At 37.9% G+C, this 16284-nt stretch overlaps 1 protein-coding gene across 1 annotated transcript; it reads right to left on the bottom strand.

Moving 5' to 3' along the window:
• Positions 1–1143: 1143 nt before the first annotated feature.
• Positions 1144–15691, bottom strand: ERCC5 (ERCC excision repair 5, endonuclease). The gene is made up of 16 exons (XM_059835523.1): positions 15581–15691; positions 14777–14952; positions 14146–14261; positions 13956–14048; positions 13056–13116; positions 12004–12147; positions 10852–11059; positions 9616–10566; positions 8976–9208; positions 8473–8592; positions 7303–7516; positions 5465–5609; positions 4444–4644; positions 3448–3532; positions 1548–2101; positions 1144–1174 (listed from the first exon to the last, which is right to left on the bottom strand). Exons 1-16 carry the CDS (start codon positions 15666–15668, stop codon positions 1144–1146), a joined length of 3420 nt encoding a protein of 1139 aa, XP_059691506.1. The 5' UTR covers positions 15669–15691.
• Positions 15692–16284: the final 593 nt, after the last annotated feature.

Raw genomic sequence — 16284 nt, 5'->3', positions numbered from 1 at the left:
AGCCCACAAGACAGCTGTCAACATGCATAAATATACACAAACCACTCCTCTTTTGCATATACAAGATGTACATTTGCTCCACAGATCACAACCACTTGGTGCCATGGGAACAAATACAGGTATCTTTGAGACTTCTCTTATTTAGACAGTAATCAATTCAGGACATGAACTGTCTCTCACTTTACCCAGTTTTTAGCAAACTTAGATTTCAACCTCAACTGGGGTTTCTAGGTGTTACTGAAAAATAATAAATGATTGTACAAAAATACTGAACAAGCCCTACAGAGAACTGAAGGTCTCTGTAACTTTCCACACTTGGCAGAAGAAATTAATAGGAGCTCTTCTGCATTTAGAAACTACCAAACAAATCACCAAGACCCGATCCACACTTTTAAAGCAAAATTCAGTAATACTAAAAAGTGATCTGCAAACACTGCTGTAAACTAACTGTGCAGGCTGAGAATTTGCTTAAAATACGATAATCTTTTACAAAAGTAGTATCAAAAGGGATCGTTTTTGCCAAGTAAACACTGTACATGAAGTATTAGACTCTCTGCAACTATAAGGGCCAAATCCTACCCAGTTCACCTCAGCCCTTCATCCTTTCAGGGGAGGCTAATGTTTCATACCAAACTTAATTGTATGGACTTAGACTTTCAAACAATGAAACAATGAGACATGAAGTAGAAATATTAAGTGAGAAGACAAAAGAAGCATGAAGGAAGATTAAAATGTAATGCAAGAGCCCAAGCAGCATCCAGGGCTTTTCCATCTTAATCCGCAGGAGCTATAAATAAATTCTACGATCATTCAGAGAGACAGGTGAGGCGGGGGGAATTCTGAGCCTAACACATTGTTTCTCTTGCAAATTAATGTGGCATGAGTGCTGCAACCAGTGAGTGCTTCTGAACACCAGTTCTGCAGACAAATTCCGTCTTTGGACATGGTCATGTAAGTCGAAGTCCAGAAGCATGACACTTACATTCAGAACATAAACAATTACAGCATCTCAGATTGTATAAGGACTTACTATACTGTATGTTACAGGGGCTTACACTGTCTCATGAATGGTTCAATAAGCAACATTAGTTTGAGCACAAAACTTTCAGGACAGGCTTAGTGAAGGGAATAAGGAAAACAAAACTAATTGAACTCATTTACCTCCTTGCAACACCTAGAAATAATCCAAGTAGTTTTCAAAATTTCATTAAAGTTTGAAGTTAAGGAAGCAACAGACTACATGTGATTTTAACAGTTCTCTCACCTCAGTTAGAATGCAAATGAATGGACACCACGTTTTGGCTCAGTTTTAAAATCTCAAAATAAAACTTGTATCAAGTCCAATCTAGGTCTTTATGAGTAAATGTGCTAAAATTATTTTTGTCATTGTGTAAAATCCCTCCTATATAAGTTCGGGACACAAAAGGCATGACAAATACATGACAAATAGGGATAATTTATTATTTATCAAAAATTCACTAGAATATTTACAAAGCTTAAGTCATAAAAAACCACACACACACAGTCACCCTTTTTAAAGACTTTTTAAGACTTTTTCCTTTTTTCTTCCTCTTTTACTCTGTGATTTCTTTTTTCTGCCCTCAAACACAGGTTTGGCAGTCACCATGACTACATTTCCCAGTTGTTCATCCTCGCCGCTCGAGCTGCTGCACCCCTTTTTCTCTTTATGGTCTGCTGTCTCCATTGCAGAGACGTTTTTCCTCTTTTTGCCCTTGCCTAAATCTCTGCTTTCCAATTCCTCTACTGAGGAGTCACTAGAAGTTTCTGAAAGATGCAAATTCCCAATAAAACCACCTCCATATAGATATTCTTTTCTGGAATCTGAATGCTTTCTTCTCTTTCCACTTTGGACTTCTGTTGCCACCGCTTGATGATTTGCGCAGCCTGTAGTACCTTCCCCTTTCCTTTCCTCATGCTGTTTAAGTTCAATCTCCATAACAGCAGTGGCCTCCCGAATTTCATTGGCTTCTTCTTTTTCCTTTCTCTTCAGACAAGTCACAGCTCTGCGCAGTCTCTGACTTTTAATAGCTAGTTTTTCGTGCTGTGCTAGTCTGAAGAATGAATCAATTCGAAGCTGAGTCTATTAAAAATAAAACAGAGAAACACGTGTGGATGTTTCTGTGACAGGAATTCAGTTACCTCAGCTATACTATAAAGCATCCCAAATTAAAGCAGGACAGAGGACTAATGAAATTAATATGCATGCAAATAGATATGAATAATAAGATGCATTATTGTAGTAATACCTTTACTTTATTATAAATTATGCAACAAGAACCTTTACAGAAACTAAATAATAAGCAAACTCCAGGGAAATTTTATAAACATTGTGCTGTTGATAATTAGACATATGTTGCTATTTTCAACCCTAATACAGAGAATCTCTGTAGTGCTCTTAATGTCCTTACAAACACACCCTTAGCTTCAAGCTGTTAAAACAACAGAATGTTTACTAAGGAAAAGTTGTAAGTGCACTTTACATTTGCATATGCTAGCGCAACAAAATGCCATCATTTGACTCAAGCTCACTGTAACACATGCTGCTACAGTATAAAGATTTAAGAGTAGAACTAAAAATAGTCACACACAATGGGTCTGTGTTGTTCAGCCACAGCTAGGCTTGCTGCATAGACTAAGCTAGTCCTCTATATTGTCCCTAAAATCGTCTAAGAGAGACAGACGCTTCCAAAGGATGCTCCAGTGAGCCTGAAAGTATATGGATTTAACTATGGGTTTTGGTACCTTTCACTGCTTTAAGTGACAGAAAGAACCTAGAACACTGGTTTAAACTAGGTATCTATCTTACTTATGGCAAAAGAAAAAAAGAATCTGACCTTAGGTGATCGGTTTTACAACTGACTTTCATAGCATCACAGCCTGCACCACTATTCACTTTTAAGTTCTATTATTTAAGTTGACAGAACATTTATTTGGAAATTAGAGTAATATTATTAATGGGCACTTGCTCAACTGTTCAGTCTGCACTCCTCCTCAAAGGATACCGATGGTACCAAATGGTCAGTCTCACTTCACCAAAATCTTAGGGGCATTTTTGTAAATCATTTTTAGAGGCAGTATGCTGTCTTTTAAAAGTACTAAAGGTGCCTGAGGTACCTGTAGTTTCAACTACATCCAGAACAAACAGCAACCTGGACTTGAGATAGGTGCTTGACAGATAACAAAATTTGAAACCAACAATTGAAATTATGTAGAGTGCCTCACAGCACACCCAAATCACACAAAAAGGAAGTCTAGAGAAGTAAGTTGAATGACTTTTAAAAAATATATAGATTAAGATTTTTAAAAAAATATGGCCAAGCCCCAGTTTCTAAGAAATATATTTTAGATTAAAGCCTTGCTGTTCATTTTAAAATGCTTATCTTATAATTTTTCCAGTTACCCTTAAACTATAGTTTTATACTTTACCTGCTGCAAGTTCAGCTGTTTTATCACAGGCAAAAGGATTTCATCTATCTTTGTCCTAGTCCAGCCAAAGTGATCCTGACAGAACATGCAGAAAGTTAAGGAACTTTACAAAGTGGCTATTCCTAGTATTTTGTAAACACATAAAATGAAAATTCCTCAAATAAACAACATCTGGAGGAAAGTTATTCTACTTCAAAGCTTTTTCTACTACAAAACCAGAGAAAATACTCTAAGTTATTGCAGCTGACTTATGTGGATGGTTCCAGTATTACGATACGTATCTTAGTCATACTGTTACATCTCTATCAGTTACAGAACTTTTTCTCTAGTATCAGCATTTCCAAAAGTGTGTCTCACTGAAGACAGAACTCATTTTGGCTATACGGTACTGCCATAGGACAAAATACCTATAAATAAACCTTATTTTTACACTTGCACACACTGGAAGTTTCATTTACTGTTTAAAACGTTATTAGCTCTGCATGCATTGCCATCTACTTTTCAACAATACGCCGCAGCTCAAGCTGCAACGGATGCAAGAAATAGACATTATTGCAAGAAATGCAGTGAATAACTAGGGATAAAGCACAGACTGAACCACTATTTCCGACTATGTTTTGAAACTTATTTATGAAAGATGGAAAACATACATCAGAAGTGTGCAATCAGTCCCACTTAAGTCTAGAAACAGGCACAGCACAGTCACATCACAACAGACTGGTCAGTTCAGCTACGAGACTCTCTTTGCATGCAAAGTGAAGCAGCCCGCTCTCTCAGGAGGGCAGAGCAGCCCCGAGTGCCACACATGCATGGCTGCATCCCCTTCCATTCCAGAGCTGGTATCATTGTAGGAGAGCGCATGCAAATGGGGCTGGAGGACCCTCACACTGAGATGTTAAGAATTTGACACTCCATTACTGACTCACTAATGAGCCTTATGAGCTTTTAATCTGAGTACTTTTAGCTAACAAGCCCTGCCATGTAGTAAAAGGATATTCTCTGATCTGCTCTACATCAGGCTTCCCCCAGGTGAACGAACCCCTTGTCTCATCCACCACAGGCTTCAGGTATGCTTCTGCCACTGCTGGATTTGGGAAACCTGAAGAAAGCTGCAGCTCCCGCAGCTTCTTCTTGACTTTGGTATCATGTGGGTTAGGTCTCAATTTCTTATTCTTCTGAGCCTCATTCCACCACTCACTGAAAAACAGAGGAAAGGATTCATTTGCCTCCATAAAATATAATTTGGAATATCAAGAGCCACCATGCTAATTTCAATAGCCTTAATTAGTCTCCCTACTTCAGTTACTGCATGATATGAGGTAGGAAATTTCCAAATAAAAATGGCCAAAGGGACATGGAATCTGAAAGTAGAAATGACAAAACATATACAGTAAATGCTGCCACTGTAAGCCACAGTTGCAAACATCATCTGGATTCCCCATAAGCTGCTAAACAGAAGGCCCTACATTCAGCCTCACTTGGGGAGGATGTTCCACACATAATGATCGTTTTTGGACGGTTTTTGGTATGCAAGGAAAAAACAAGAAAAAAAAAAAAGACTTCTAACCATCCTCGCCATTGCCAATACAACTGGCTTGCCCCTCTTCAAATCTTATTCCTCCCCACAGCCTACCTGTCTGTCTCTTTCCAGGGCATCCATTCCTCACTCATCAAGTCTTTTTTCTCTACGAGCAAGCTACAGCACCTTCTCACAAACTCAGGGAGAAACAACCTCCACTCCACTAGGGATCCAGCTCTGCAATGAACTCAGAGGCAGTCGCACAGTTCTACAGCTGTTCTATTGTCTTCATTACTCTCACTGTAATTGCTGTATCAACACATCACCTTATTTACCTGCCATTTCAAACAGTGATACAATGGAGTCGCATATTTTACAGTTAACTTAGTCTCCTTAATGATAGTCATATGTTTTGTTGTATGCTTAAGCAGCAGAAAAGTATATTCACTAATATTCATATTATGGAGAGTCAAAAAAGCAAAATATGAAGAAGCATACGTGAATTTTAAGAGAGGTTCCAAGCCATGCCCAGGAAATTCATTTAAAATCTCCATCGCTGTTACAAAGCCAACATTTGGGATGCCCTCAGTGTAGTCACTTCCAAGCAAGTATGCCAAATTAATTAGCTTGCTTCGATCCAACCCTGTAAAAGAAAATGCATAAACCAAATAAAACCAGTACATTCAGCATCTGTTCTCTTACAAATTAAAAAATAATACATTATCTGAAAGACAAAAAAACAAAAGGAACACAAAGGCATTAACTCTGTAAAATCACATTTAATTCAACAGCAGAATTTCCTAAATTACATTCTGGAACAGTGTCAATATGCTACTGCTAGGTCAAGCACCAGTAGTTGTGCTAACTTGGCAAATACTTTTTGCCAAAATTAAAATGTTACAATGTAAAGACCATTGGGAAACACCGGATTTCTAAGAGTTAAGAGATATTATTTTACATATATTTTCTCCAGTTACTTACCTGTTCTCATCTAATGCTGACCTGAATTTAATAACTCCCACCATCAGAAATAAAAACATTCAGTTTGAATTCTAGTCCATAATATCAGTGCTGCTGCTTCTTAAAAAAGTGTTCCCAAACTGGAAGCCTTTTGCTCTGTGCTAGTGCAGTTACTAAGTAGACCAAAAGAGCCTGTGAAATGGCCAGAAAGAAGGAAGAACTCAGCTGACCACTTCTATTTGGTACGCTGTAAGATCTGAGGCAGCCAGGCTGATTTTCAGTGACTAGCTTCAGGAGTTTAGACTTTAAAAAAAATTTAAAAAAAAAAAAAAAAAATCAGTGGAGGAAAGGAGGGATGTGTGTCTAAGCACACAAAGCAAAACCATCAGCATGGTAGTCAGGATATCCATCAAATGTCAAGAAAGAATTGTGCAACGCATGGAAAAAGAGTAGAACTATGAGACTGCAGAGGAATGTCGCATGAAGACTGATGGTGACTGTTTTTCCCCAATAAATAAATAAATGCTCTGGTTTATTACATTAATAACAGCTAAAAATCACACACATGCTTTTATAGCAATCCTTTCCAAGTAAGCTACACTAGCATGCCTAAGTAGGCATAGTAGGGGAAAAAATTTTTCATTCAATTTGCTCGGAGAAGAAACCAAAGACATACTTTTCACCACATAAAAATGTTGTGAAATTTCACATGCTGAAGACATTAAAATATTATTTCAAAGTCTACAGCCTCTCTCAACTTTGAAACAATCAAAACTGGTTTTAAGAGTTCTGTTTAAACAAGGCATAAGAAAAAGTTAAAATTGGCTCATATTTTCCTTTAATACACTACATGACACTGAAGTTTAGTAGTTCAACATAATTAGTAACAGTTTGATTAGACTGATACAAGAGCAATCTGAAAGAAGAAAAAAGCTGTCAGTATTAACTAAATGAAAAGCCGTTTACAGAGTATTTACATATGCTAGACCCTCTTCTAATACATTATGTGTCAGTATGTCCAAAATTAACTTCCATTTCCAGAAGACTATAAATCTGATAACATCAGAATATAATTTTCCCACCATGTCAGAAAAGTCATGCTGACATTTACCCAGAAACTGGTACCACAGTTCATACCTCCAGCCTTGGTGATGATCACACTAACTCAGTGTATTAAATGCAGGCGTCTACAAATTCAGTGGGGTCATGTGGCAGTAAAAACAGCAACCCAACTGAATGTCTTTAGAGACTTTCCAAAGAACAGGCATTGTAATAACAGACACACAAAATTCTGTAGAAAATACAACTTCAGAAAGATACATGGCAGCACTGTCTTATCAAAGACTGTATTTGACAAATCAATACCTGAGGCTTACCTAGCTGGTTTTGAAAATCAACATACTGATAATATTCCACATATTTGTTTTGACTGAAGAAATTTTTATAAACATGTCGTGCACCAAATAACCAAACATCACTATCATCGGTGATTGTCCCAGAGGTCTGATCAGTAAGATCCAATATAGCACACTGTGCCTCTGCCTCCATTGGAGCTTCAATATATGGAACGCCAAACAGACGGAGAAGCTCCTGTAGGATGGAGAGAAAACAGTTAGTATTTCATCTGAAGAATGAACTTCTATTATACTTCTGCTTGACTCAGAACTGCTAGATTCACACTTGGGAGGTACTTAATATTTCACAGCAAAACTTTGTTTCCGCTTAAAAGTGCCAAGCACAGTTAAGTCAAGGGGGAAATCCCACTTGCTCATCTCGGGCAGATAGTGCCACGTAAGTCAAGCACTACTTGAACACATTATTACTACACAGTTTGAGAATCTGCTATCGTAATTACACAAGCATACTTAAGTATTGTGCTTTCTATAACATGGAGAATAGCCCATGCATTACAATTATGTGGGCTCCATGAAAGAAAGATGCAGGTTAAATAAAAAATTTAAAAAAAAAAATATTAAATCAGTCATCACCTTAGCTCAGAAAATAGTATGAAAGCATATGAGAAACATTGATATCAAGCAAGAATCTGTGGGCAGACTAATCATCCTTGGGATGGTTAGTGATATACATGTATTTTGATGCAGTTTACACAATTTGCTTTTATGGAATACATCATGTAACCTCAGTTAAATCACAGTTTACCTAACACCCAGATTACATCAATTCTATACTGCTGAATGCAAGACCCTAATACTTTTTTGTTCAGTTTGCACCTTTCACAGCAACAGGCAAAGATCAAACTGGCCCAACCTTAAAAAGTTGGTGTTTAAAAAAATGTTGATTTATTAATAATTTTATTATTATTTTATAATGTTGTAACAGTTATTTAAAATCGCTGGAATTCAAGATTATCTCAATACTTACAATATTTTAAATCAAGCAGACTGAACAAAACAAGCTCCTAAGAGGAAAAAAGGTGACCTACAATTAAGCAAAATTACTAACAGCTTTTGAGAAAATGTTTGACTGGGGTGGAGGGGGGGACCACATAATGCAATATCAGATCAAAATGATTCAACAAATACTACCTGGCTTTCCAAGAACATCTGTCCTGTTACAGAAGCAGCAACACGTTCCTGCTGCTGTTTTTGAGCCTGAAGCATATTCTGCTCAGCAGAAAGGTCATTTTCTAAGTCTTCTAGCTCTTCCTGAAAAATAAAACAAGATTTTCATTATTTCAACAATTCAGATATACTTAGTTAATAAAGCACTAAGTCCCCAACTATATTTATTCTAGTAGTATATGCTCCATTAATTCACACTTGGAAGTTGTCATAGCTTCTCTAATGCAGTATATTATAAGACCAGAGATAAGTCTATTCATCAGACCGCTAAAACCTTTAAAGTTTCCCTCTGATTTCAGAGAGATTATGGTTAACCATCATCTTTAAAGAAAAATCAGTTCCCATAGAAATGGATACATATACGAGAAAGCAATGAAACAATAAGAAGCTGTCCAATAGTGTTCCTTAAAAACTACTTGGGGACGGAGCACTTCATTACTAGCGCAAAACAAATAACAAGGAGTTACCAAACTGACGTCTTGCCACTCATCTGCTGCATCTTTACCATGATCTTCCCTTTCAACATTCTGATCATTTGCCAACTGCACTTCATCGGACTCCTTCAGCAAGTTCTGTGTGACAATATCACGTCTGTCTGGCTCCACCTCTGGAAGTGCTGTTTCATCACCCAGTTTTTCATCATATGTAGTAGGAAACTCAGCCTCATTACTGATTTCAGTATCCACTTCAATAAAGCTTCCTATGAAAGGAAAATAAAGATTTCAGCTTCCTGCTGCTTGTTTAAAATTAAGTATTTGTATGCATTTTTAACTTGGGCAGTGATTTTTTTTTTTTCCTATATGCAGTAAATAGATACAAGGATTGTGAAATTACAGAAACCAAGTGGTTGACCATTAATACACGAGTTAAGTTCAATGTATACAACAGCATGCTTTCCTGATTCCATATTGTATGCTAAGGTTTCAATGATAAAACATAACATCAAGGGGAAAAACATAGCTCAGATTTTTCTTCCCACCTCCTACATATATAGGAATAGATGTATTTTAAAGCATTTCTTACTAGGAGAAAAGATTAACTTCAACTGACTACAAATACGATAAGGTCCTATTTTCTTATCTTTTTACACAATTAAAAAGCACATACCATCAGAATCACTATCTTCAAACTGTGATATCCCTTCTCTTTCCTCCTCAGGACCTTTTGCTGCTGGAAAAAATCTAATATCCTTTTGTACCTCAGATACATTCTCTTCTGTTTGCAAAATTACTGCCTCTGTATTTTCAGAAATTTTCAAGTTTTCCTCATTTTTAGAAAGGTCTGTTGTTTCAGCATGAATCAAAGCCCCTATACTAGTTTGTACAGGGGAGCTGCTTGACTCCTGCATGCACAAGTGTATATCCTTATCTCCCCAAGAATTTAAGTCCATTTTGGAACCATTTTCTTCTTTGCCTACATCTTCTTTGCCTTTTCTAGTATTGTCAATACAAGAATAACTTTCAGCTCTGGATATACTGATGTCCTTGGGTGCCATATGATTTCTTTCCAACTCCTGACTCTTTTGTTCAAATTCAGTGTCTTGCGTAATCACTTGGTTTGACAAATTAATTGTAGATGCAGGTATTTTTTTTCCCTCCTTAACTTCAGGAATCTGATCTTCCTCCTCCGAGCTACTAAGCAGAAAATCCTTCACTTCTGATCTTTCTGGTAGCACTCCATCAGTTCTAACAGTAACAGCTTCTTCCCTTTTATCGTCACCACTCAGAGCTTGCTGAATTGCCTGCAGTGTTCTTGGAGACACACTGCCTTCCTCTGTTACATATTGGTCCATGTTCAATCGTCCTGCATCTTCATCCCCCACTTCTTCTTCAGAGCTGCTTTCTACCATAGCTGCCTGGATAGCAAGCAAAGTCCGAGGAGAGGGTGGTGCTGTCACCACATTGTTATCTTTCTCTGTCTGCAACTTGTCAGATGCAACTAGCTTTGCATTAGCAGGAGATTCCTTGATTTTATTAGATTTAGTAAACTCAAGCATTTTTGATGAGGGTCCTGCAGTAGCTTCCAAGTCTCTACTTGTAGCTTCTTTTGCTTGAATACCTGAAAGGAAGTTTTTTGTTCATTGATTATTATTTAAAATTTTTTTAGTAAAAAACCTGCTTTATACTAACATTCCATTTTACATAATGAACATCATTATTTAAAGATTAATAAACCAATTTTCTACACTTTTACAGATAGTTAATTATGTCTAACAGTAACCACATTTCATACAAAGTATCAGCTACATGCATCTGTAAACAATTTCCAGGTTTTTCTTAAAACTGACAGCTGCAGACTGCGTACACTGAACAAGAGGTCTTACAAAATTAAGACCTGACATACCTTTTATTAGGATATAGTGAGAAGTATCTTCAGAGACTACCCTCCTAGATTCCACTTCTTTCACAAAACCACCTTCATTTTCATATTGTGTTTGGATTTCACCCGAGTGCTGTTGATTCAATTCTTTTTGAACATTTTCTATGCACCGATTGAGGTTGCTTTTCTTAAGCAAACCCCTAAGCTGGTACTGGGAAAAGTCATTGGACTCCTTAAAAAAAAAAAAAAAAAAAAAACCACACCCACACTGAAACAGACAACCAAGTCAATTTAAATAAAATGCCACTAGCTGCACCTTTTAAGTAAGTTCATTTACGATGTTCTGGAGAGCCTTTTAAAAGTTTTCTTTAAGCAGCTAACACTTGTCTTTTACTGACTGCTGCACTCCCAAGCAACAACACCAGCCCAGTAACACACAACAATTCTAAAAGGTACCATTAAGTAGTTCCGAATGCTGACTAAACACGACAAGATCTCAATGATGTGACCAACAAAACTCGGCTGGCTAATGGAGCGGGTCCCCGTCTTAAAAACAATGCAATTATGACAGAATCCACATGTGGATGGTTTTAAGATGATGGTTTTTAGCTTACACTTGGGCACAAGCTATCACGTGATCTGACACATATATATATATATATATATAGTACTTCAAAAATCTAACTGTGCTCTGAAAAGGTGTTGTAAAAGTGGCACTATAGGATTCCCTGATTGTCTCCAAATGCCTTTAGTACACCTCTGCCTAAGTTACAAAAGCCTTTTTCCCAGCTGCCAGCTCCCCTAACAACCTGAGGGTTTGGAATTCAAGCTGCGTTCATCCTGCCTGGTTTATCCACAGCAGTAGTATGTTCTTGCAATTGAAGTCTTGGGCGTAATGCTGATGAGGCATGAGACACAGAATGAATTTTTCCATTCTTAACAAAACTGAGTTAGCTCTGCCAATTTTAGTGGAAATCAAGAGACAGGACTCTGCACACAGGGGAAGGCTCTGCTAAGAGTCATTATCTCGTTGCGTTTTTTTTCCCTCAGCGTAACATCTCTTATTAAATAGGCCTGGGGCTAAAGCTTTCCAGATGTGATACTCTTACGTAGTCTTCATCTGCATTAATGGCAATAGCTCCATTCTGATGGCTTGAAAACTATTTTAAATATTACCTCTGGCATTGCTTCAAATAATGTTCTTTTTCGCTTTGTAAATTCTTTCATATCAGTCAAGATCTCATGTTTTATTTCTGGAGGAAGCTTGTTGAAATCTTCTGATTCAATATCTACAGAATGAGGATTTTCACATAACTCTTCCTATAAAAATGGAAAACAACATAAACATGTATTTTATATTACAGTACAGCAAGAACAATAAAATATTTAGAGCACCATTTCAAACAACAACAAAAAACCCCACAAGTCTTTCTTGCTATTTCCTATACTGTGAAGAAAACAGTTAAGGAAAAAAAGGTAATTACTACCTAATAAAATAAAGTACATAATTATTGATGTACACTATAAGAAACTTGAGTTTATTCTTTTTACAAAAAGATATTTAGTATAAATCACAGAAGCAGGTCCTACAGCCTCAGCTAGTCTGATTTTATCCTTCCAAAGAGGTTCTCCTTCTGAATGCAACCTACTTCAAAGACAAACAGTATTTCCAAGAGGTGTTTTTTTTTTTTTTAATTTGATGAAAGCACAGATAATTTTATTATTCATTACACCTTTGTCCTAGGTTATGTATTTCTTTTCTCCTCTTCCCATGAGATCAGCACATCAGAAAGGAATACAGAATTTATCTGTGAAAACTCAAGGACCTAAGTGCTGCAACATCGATTCGTATTTGGAGGAGCATAGCAATTTTGTTAAATATGCTGTCTTATATGTGCATACACATGTGCACAAATTCATGCATTTCACTTATATCATTAAAAAAACTTTTTCTTCTCCACATGTCCAGAGAAAGTAGTCAGGAAAAAGAAAAGATACCATAAGAAATTGCTATTCTCTTGCACTCCAGTGGAGAAAATTACATTTGTATTTCCTCTTTAGTAGGAATTCATAGAGTACTTAAAATTAACTTGTTTTCTTGATAAGTAATGCTATAGTAAGACCTATGCCTCCAAACACTTTTTTTTTATCTTTTTGTTTGGTTTTTTACGTATAGCACATAAACGACGGGATTGTTCATAGTAACAAGGCAATTAGGATGCACTTACCTGCAACATCTTTTTTTGGCTCATTCTCACTTCCCATTCTTTTTCATCTTCCTCCTCTGAGCTAAAAATCACGAAGAAAAAAAAAGATGTAGATATTTACCTAGGAAAATAAAATTCCTATTTTAAGCAAAAGGGCATTAGTCATCCCTTCAGCGGTAAGTACAAAAATTCACACACAACATCAAAGTACACATATATATGCATATACATACAAACACACATACACACACACATATGTATATACATACAAGTCAAAAAGATCTGAACAGAAAGCAAGAAGGTAGACTTATATGAGTTAAAACTAGATTGAGACAACTGTTGCTGTTTAAATCATTACCCGATTCTTATTTGGCCAGCGTACAAAGTATATATAGTATATATAAGATCTGCAAAAAAGGTAATCTAACTGATAGCTCCACATTCTCACTTAGTGTTATTTAAGACGATATCACAAGTTTGACAAGTACATACAAAGCCTACTTCTGCTGAACACATCTACATTACTGAATGAGGGGACACAAACCAGAATCAAGCTGCCACACACCAGCTACCCAAACTTGAACAATCAATTCCATTTAGTCGGTAATATATGGCCATGGAGATTGAGACAGCACTTTCATCCTTAAACATTAATCCAATGTAGAAGTTTAATCTGTGGGGTGAAAGCTGCTTCTGCTACTTTCCCATAAATAACCAGAAGGCTTCTGCATCCAGAGCTATAAACTGAACTCTCCAAAAAGAAACTGAAATAAAATAGAAATTAAACAAATACACTTTATATACTATGGAGTCTCATGGGTCAAAGGCCTTTCAGCAGCATCAAAAAAAAAAAAAATGTGGTTTATACTTTTATCTGAGTTTATTATGGCCATTTTATCTATTTTTCTTAATTCTACCTACCTGTTCTTCTCTTCATCCTCTAAAGAAGGCAATACATATATATCATCGATTTCTTCTCTTCGAACTTGTGTAATACTGGGCAGAGCTTCATTGCTTAGGGAAAGAAAAAAAAAAACACACACAGTGATTAATAGCTACATAAAAACTTACCTGCCACTTATAAACAGGGAAAAATAATTTTTATTCTTGCCTTTTGCCTGTAAGAGCAGTTTTGATAACTTGTCTCTTCAAAAATGTTTTCAAGAGTTTCTCTGTAGTTTTCCTGGAATCACTGATGGCAACTTCCTTTCTTTGTCTTCGCTTAGCCTGTGAAAATAAGATTAATACCAACGAGATTTGGCTGGATGCTGAAGATACACATCCAGTGAATTACTGTTCTAATTCTGTATGCTGAATCTATGAGCAACTCCTAACTCATCCTACATCAATGGGGACATAGCCTTTGGAACCTCTAAATCCCTCTACGTCGGTTTCCTCCATGGGACTCGGGAATAGTTTTCAGCTTCTGGATGAAAATGTTTGCAAGAGTTGCGTTCAGGTCCATTCTGGAGCAAGACCTAGGCTTATGCCATCATCTACCTCTCTGCGATCTGGTTTCTATGCAAATCAAATCTGAATATACCAAAAGGGAGTTGCTGCATGTTCCAACAGCTAACCAAGACTGGGACTGCAAAGAACACCTGCACAACAGCGCACTTCAAGCCCTCCATCCTCATGGCTCAAAAACATAAGCAGAATAAGAAGGAAAATAAAAATGGCTACTTAGTACCAGCAGACATACATCCTATTTTGCATTGCAATGACTCGGCAAAGGTACTTACCAAGGTTTGTCTCTTCAGAAGCGGTGCCTCTCCATCAAAAACAAAGACAGGCCGAATTCGGAAAAACAGTAACTTGCAGAGTCGATGAAAGAGAGTGAGGAGGTGAGCATTTTGTATGGAATTACCACCACGATCTCTGGCTCCCTTTATTGCCTGGTTCAACCAAATACTGATATCTTAAAGAACCATTAAGAGGAAAAAATGTGCTATCTTACACATATACCATATTAACAGTTCCTATAAAGTGCACATATTTGAGTGAGTGGGTTTTGCCCACTGTTCCAGGCTTGGCTTACGAAAACCAGTATTATCCAAATACTTGTGATCCTCGGAGAAGAATAAATTCTTGCCACTATTGCCCGGGACAAAAGACAGAGTTGAAACAACTATGCAGCAAGTAGTACCTCCCCAGTTATTTTTACAAATAAATGAAGGGTAACTTCTTTCCACATCTTTCCAGCATTTAACCAAATATATAAGATAGGAAAGTTGATGCAAAAGTATTTAAAACTTTTTCATCTTAGTGGTGCTACTGAGAACAGCGCATTTATTTATAAAGCACAAAATCCTATTGCCCAACATTTGTGTAAGGGATCTATTAAAAAAGCCTCGTTTTAAAAACATTAACAAAATAAAGAGCTTACTATTCCACATATTCTAAAGCATGAAATCTACTTATCAAAATATTGTCATGATTTAAAATTTAAAAAAAGTTAAACACAATAGATCACATAGAAATAAGTGAAATAGTTAAAACAATCTCCCTCACAAATCTGGTTCCTCAGCTTTACTTTTAAAGGATACCAACAGCAAGAATTTTTCCTTCTAGCGTTTCTGGGTTTATAGGTCTCCCAGCGCATTCAAGCAGTTTCCAAAGTCCTTGAACTCCCATCGTCCTTTCTCAGTAAGGGAGAAGAATCTACGAGGAACAAAAGAAGAAATAACCCAATGATTATACGATCCACGTATGCTTTATCAATGAGAATGCATTAGCATTGCAAACAGAGATAACGAGGCGGGCTGGGCTGGGGAGGCGAGGGCGTCCCGCCGCCCGGCAGCCGCTCGGGCCGGCTCCAGACGACTCCCTCAGCTTTCGGTACGTGAAAAACCTTTAAAAAATCCGGTCAAGCGCAGCATTACAGCTGCTCGCCGGCCGGCCATCAGACGGCGCTAGGAGCCTCGGCTCTCCTCCATGCAGAGGCCGCCACGGTCCCACACAATCGCCCCGGGTACAGGCTGAGACGCTCCGCAGGGCCCCGCCGACCGGGGGAGGCACGGGGGGGGCCGGCCACAAAGGGAGGGAAGGGGAGGGAAGGGGAGGGAAGGGGAGGGAAAGGCCGCGGCCGGGCAGGAGAAGGCGGAGTGCCCGTTGGAGCGCGCGGCAGAGCTCACCTGCGGCGGGGGCGGGGCGCGCCCGGGGGGCGGAGCCCGGCGCGGGGAGGGGGCACGGCCGCCTCAGGCCGAGAAGCCCCTCGCAGCCCTGCTCCTGCTCCTGCTCCTGCTCCTGC

This window comes from Gavia stellata, chromosome 1, assembly GCF_030936135.1.
Source record: "Gavia stellata isolate bGavSte3 chromosome 1, bGavSte3.hap2, whole genome shotgun sequence".
Taxonomy (NCBI): Eukaryota; Metazoa; Chordata; class Aves; order Gaviiformes; family Gaviidae; genus Gavia; species Gavia stellata.
The sequence above is the reverse complement of the archived record's forward strand: the minus strand, read 5'-3'. Positions and strand labels throughout refer to the sequence as shown.

What these genes read in the sequence shown, in the direction of transcription:
- ERCC5 (XM_059835523.1), bottom strand. Translation starts at nt 15,668, where the DNA reads ATGGGAGTTCAAGGACTTTGGAAACTGCTTGAATGCGCTGGGAGACCT. An exon ending in GAGGATGAAGAGAAGAACAG is followed by an intron (nt 13,117 to 13,955) that starts GTAGGTAGAATT and finishes CGTGATTTTTAG; the next exon opens with CTCAGAGGAGGAAGATGAAA. An exon ending in TCACTATATCCTAATAAAAG is followed by an intron (nt 10,567 to 10,851) that starts GTATGTCAGGTC and finishes ACTTCCTTTCAG; the next exon opens with GTATTCAAGCAAAAGAAGCT.